Here is a 5,602-nt window from a genome sequence, read left to right on the forward strand (position 1 = left end):
CTCTCATTGGTACAAACCAAGACTCACTGATAAAGATCACAAATTAGCATAAACATGCAGCTCTTTTAGCCAATGGAGCTGTGTCAGTAGATCTACACAAGGTGATTGGTGTGTTGAAAGTCAATAGGACAGTGTGAACAGACTTAAAAAACCTCCACTGTCACACCAGGACGACAGTCGCTGGAGACTGAACCACTTGATGATGCGTCTTACACTTTGTCTCTTTGTGCTGTGGATCGGTGAGTAGCCAACAACTGTCTCTTCAGCTTAGTTTACACTAAAAACCCTTAAAGACAAGGAAGCTGACATAATATTTCTGGCTTCATCAAACTATTAGTGTTGAATATTTATCTTTCAGACAAAGGCTTTTAATCTTATCCTTTACTTCTCCAGGGTAAGTCTCACTGAGATTTAAAACCCCTCTTTCTTGCCGGGTCCCTGGTGATATAGTGGCACTACACCCTACAAAGTAAAGTAGGCTGTTACTAACAGTATTCATAATCCAACAATACATTTATTAGAAAACTGTAATGCAAACAGATAATACAAGGTTATAATCCTGATAAAATATTCTGAAAAGCAAGAACATGAGGACAAAGTATTACACACCAGTGAGTTTACAATCCCTTTAAACTTACCCACTGAACCCAAACCTGCTAGCTGAAGATCCTTTTGTAAAGTATATGTGCAAACAAAGTCCAAATTTGGTACCAAGCTACATTAAAGTGTAAACTCCCAGTCCAAATCAGTCCTTGCATTCATCTGGCATTGCTATGGTTTTGCTTCACTTCTTGGTTTGAATGCTTTTAATTTGGTTAAGTCTTCCTGCCCCATGTCACCTCGCCCACCCTAGCTTTACCCTAGTACACATCACCATTCATTGTTTGCACTTGTTGCCCATTATCTCCCAGTCTACAGCCCTTTTATACCTCCTCTTTTCCCTCAGTCACTTGCTGGTCCATTGATGATGCTTGACAATGTTGACGATGCTCACCACACCCGGCCTTTCTTGCTTTGTTCCTCGGCACTGAGGACACTGTCATTGTTCTTGTCCAATCTACTGGCTGAACTTATGGCCGGTTTGGTTTCTGATCTGCCAGCAACGCTGTCGACTCTCCTGACTCTGTCTCCTTACTTGTGGGTTCCTGACTCCCAAGCTGTGCTGGCACCACAGCTACACCTTTGTTCTTTGTACCCTTATTATTTAATAAAGACGTTCTAAGCTTCTTCCTAGTCCTGGTCTGCATTTCAGGTCCTAGCCTAGTGTGAGAACCATGACAGGCATCACCATGTGTTTAAGAGGAGGTGTGGGATTAGGCTGAACATAAGATGCACCACCAGGGGAAAATCAGTTTTTAAACACTAATCTGATGTGATTTTTACAAAAACTTAACATCTTCGCTCCTTCCTCACTTATTAAAATGAATCTGTGCATTAACAGTGACTGATATATTAAATTTATTAGTGATTTTGTGCTGCTGCAGTGTTTGTTAACCTGATGCATTCACTTCATTCTTGTGCGCTGTGAAAAGTGACAGAGATGTTACTATGTCTGTCTCACAGTACAGTTCTATGACTGGCAATGGGACTTAAAGCAGACCAGGACATTAAATCAGCGCTGACGTTTGATCAATGCTCGCCACTACCGGCACATGAACACAGTGTCTCCAAGCCCCATTTTTCACTACAATGCAATACAAGGAAATGTAGTACATTTCACTTTTATTTACTAGTCAGTTTTAATGCACAAATGTATATGGGCTATGGTTCTGTTTTGCTTTCTAGTTAATAAGAATACTGACTCAAACATTGCTGCTGTGATACAGTAAATATATTTATCCTGAACTTGTAATTTTTCTTGTCAGCTTCACTTGGATCACATCATTTATTTATTGCAGTCAGGTCATATTTCTTTCATCATAATACTGAATATAATATACACTGTTTGGTTCTTATGATGCTTTCTGACAGTCTACGTTAACTTCTTCATAGCATTTGACAGATATGGTGAGTAATAAATGGGCCGACCTGAACACATAGTCAGAGCTTGTTACTTGATTTCCTCTACTCACCACCTGCCCTCTGCTACTCTGGGGAACATGTTCATTTGCTCTGGAACATACAAATCCTTTATGTCAAATATCTGCAGTGCATCCATCAGTTGTTGCAAAGTATTAACTATAGTTCTTGTGTCTTGACTTTTTGTTGTGGGAACACAGGCTGAGACCTGTGAGGGTGTTTTCAAGCTAACTTCAACTTTAAAATTGTGTTAAAGTGAATCAACTGAGGGTTAAAGCAATGCTATGTAAAAAGTCTGCACAAATGTTATTTCAGATTTTGATAGGTGGATAAAACACATTTATGAGTGTTTATCCTCCATTTCAGCCCTGAATCTGGGTGCATGTCTCAAGTTGGGTGCTGCGACCAATGAGTGTGTTCAGTTTTGGACTTTTACAGAATGTGTACATTTCCAGTCTGCCTCTGTTTGAGTCTGAAAGGCGCCTTATGGAAATAATTCCTTGCGATGTCTGCTGTAGTAAGTTGTTGTCCTGTGCTGCAGACAGACAACCACTATCTAACTCACACTGGTGGTGGACCTTCTCTTTCAGGTGTCACAGTAGGCACAGTGGTGGATCTGCAGAAGAGAATCATTGGAGGTCAAACATGTGGACAACATGAGCGTCACTACCATGTCAGACTGAGGGCAGTTGCTGCTGATGGAAAACGTTATATGTGTGGTGGCTCTCTGATCAGTGACCAGTGGATTCTGACTGCAGCTCACTGCCTGAAGCCGTTAGTAAATTATTTATTAATTAACAAAACCATTAGTTACCCTATGGCACAGACCATACCATACCAACTTTATTTATAAAGCACTGAAACAACCGAGACGGACCAAAGTGAAGTACGGTGTGATTAACAATATACATTAAAAATAAACACAACTTACAAGCACAAACAAAATTGACACAAAAATAACATATCAATCAATACAAATAAGATTACACCAATAAATAGTATCAGATCATTAATTGAATATGTTCAAACAGGTTTTGCTTATATTTATTAATATTTTTCTCTTTGACTTTCTACCTCTAGGACTATGTTTGCACTTTTAGGTGTACATCCAGGTCCAACACAACAGGTTCAAATCACGACACAACCTGTGATCTTTAAGGACAAAGACAACAACAACAATGTCAGGCACCATGACATCATGCTGCTGAAGCTTCCTACACCCACTCAGATCCAACCTGTAGGCCTTCCTGACTGTCAAAATCGTCTCAGTGTGTAAGTTTAATAGGTCTATACATAATGTCATTAGTGGCAAAACTTGTTTTTAACGTTATTTTATGACTTGGAGAACATTATAAAACCTGTTTCTTTTTTATTGCTTTTCCAGAGGTGCTACAGTTCAGATTGCAGGTCATGCCTCCACAACAATGGGCCCCAATAATAAAAGAAGTGAGCTGAATCTTCTTTATTATTTGATTACATTTGTAATCCTAAACTGTTTAACACCGTTAGTGTTCTTATTTTGGCTTGCTTGGTTTTTAAACAGTGGTGATACATGTTTAAATTTGTTTCTTTTTTAAACTGTGAATTGTGTTACTTATTAATTTTTATGTATACGTACATAATTCTGTCATAAGACAAACTGACTTGTTAATAATGTAGATAAGTAACCTAATGTAAAGATGGTGTTTGATCCTTAAAAAAAATCTTCAAAGATATTTGGATGTATTTCATAACATTATAAATAAGTCAAATAAATTTAATTTCTGTGTGTAAAGTACAGCAGAGTTTTATTAACTTGTTGGTGGAATCATTTTCACTCTGACAGTTAACGGTTGATTTAGCTTTTAGTGTTGTAGTAAAAGAACACTTTTTTCTGTTCTGTCTAGAACCTGGTTGGTCAAACACTCTCCAGTGTGCAAACATTGATATTGTCGACTGTCAGAGGGTCAGAAACTATATACAGCAAGACGACCCACAGTTTTACCAAGCCTTCAGCTGTCAGCACTGGTTCTGTGGCCAGACTCCTGGAGTGGATGTATGTCATGTGAGTGATCCTGGATTCCGACCTAACTTTGTTTTGTACAGTCATTAGAAGTTGTGACCAGTTTAGGAATCAGTTTTTTAAAAAGAATGAAAAAAATGTAATATAACCAATCTAAATGCTTTGGTCTTACAGGGTGACTCAGGTGGAGGAGTGGTGTACCAGGACAGGATTTATGGTGTCAATAGCTTCACTGGTGATCCAAAATATGCCTGTTCTGAAGCAGCCGGGTTTATGGACATCTGTCATCCCCAATACTTTAAGTGGATCCAAAACACCATTACAAGCCCCTAAAAATGTCTAACGTGTGGCTAAACAATGTGTGGTCCTCTCAGTTCACATTAAGAATGACCAGAGTTCTGAATTTACTATTAATAATTTAACAATTGACTGGTATATGTTAAATGTCCTGCTATCATTTGTAATCCCCAATATTTCAACATTTTTAAAAATCAAATTTGTAAAAATAAACAATTGAACAAAGTACGGTGCATTTTCCTATGTTCGTATTCTATAAATTTTGTTTGTCATTTTACAGTCATTGTATAGAATAACTATAAAGAGACATAATAAATTTTTCTTTAAACCACATTGAAAACCATGATAAACAATATAACTTTAAAATAAAATGATGAGGTACAATAATTGTCTAATGGATTTTTGTTGCTTTTACCTTTCAAACAAGGTAATAATGAGCATATTTCTGCACAATTTCCAAACATTTAGAAATAAAGTTACTCAATATATTCATAACACCAGGAATGAATACTTCCTTGTAGTACACACACACACACACACACACACACAGAGAGAGAGACTGCCTCCTACGTTCTATTTAATTTGCCTAAATGATCTGATTACTGGTTTTTTGGAGTTTTAGAGCTTTTAGAGAATTTCTTCTTCTTTAGTTCAGTCCCACCTATAGGTTCCCAACGTTGGAGACATTTAGAGCAAAAGATGAATTTTGACTGGACCAAATTCACCTCTTGTATGAGCGACATGTGGAATAAACCTGGCTAGAGGGTTAACTCCTTCAGTTTGGGTCCTCATCCCTGTGTAGACTCCACTCCTGATGTTGGAGTTATTGTACCTCTGCTCCCTACCACTATCACTAACTGACTTCACTGACTCGCTGAGAGGCATCTGTGACAGGGACTACCTGGTGTGGTTAAAAACTAAATCTGTCCCTGGTGTGATACACAGTGGACAACAAACATGAGCTGAGCAATATTGTATATATAAACTAATATGGTATAATATTTTGCACCTGAATTATGATCAGTGTTTGACATATTAGAGCAATAAACTCTTCACATATACCAGCAGATAAAATAAAATGAGGTTCCTCTGTCAGTGTTTCCATATTTCTCCAAGGAGGCCCAGTGTGCTTGTGGGAATGGGAAACATCCCCTCACCGCTCTTGAACGTAACCTTTGCCACTTCTAGCCCCTCCCTTCCTGTCAGTCAGGGCCTGGGATATTTAAAACACCTGTTAGCTTTGTGACTTACTGCCATGTGGCTCTTTTGGTTCATACTGCAGAG

General features: G+C 38.2%; 1 protein-coding gene across 1 annotated transcript in view; it reads left to right on the top strand.

Annotated features, from left to right (window-relative positions):
- The window catches only part of LOC109975037 (uncharacterized), an 11,053-nt gene extending 6,500 nt beyond the window's left edge, over nucleotides 1-4,553 (top strand). The window contains exons 7-11 of the mRNA XM_020625555.1: nucleotides 2,610-2,793; nucleotides 3,100-3,291; nucleotides 3,404-3,523; nucleotides 3,964-4,063; nucleotides 4,196-4,553. Coding sequence (XP_020481211.1) covers nucleotides 2,610-2,793; nucleotides 3,100-3,291; nucleotides 3,404-3,523; nucleotides 3,964-4,063; nucleotides 4,196-4,354 — 755 coding nt within the window. The 3' untranslated portion in view covers nucleotides 4,355-4,553. The remainder of the gene's footprint in view (nucleotides 1-2,609; nucleotides 2,794-3,099; nucleotides 3,292-3,403; nucleotides 3,524-3,963; nucleotides 4,064-4,195) is intronic.
- The last annotated feature ends 1,049 nt before the right edge of the window (nucleotides 4,554-5,602 follow it).

This window comes from Monopterus albus, unplaced genomic scaffold (assembly GCF_001952655.1).
Source record: "Monopterus albus unplaced genomic scaffold, M_albus_1.0 scaffold359.1, whole genome shotgun sequence".
Classification (NCBI taxonomy): Eukaryota; Metazoa; Chordata; class Actinopteri; order Synbranchiformes; family Synbranchidae; genus Monopterus; species Monopterus albus.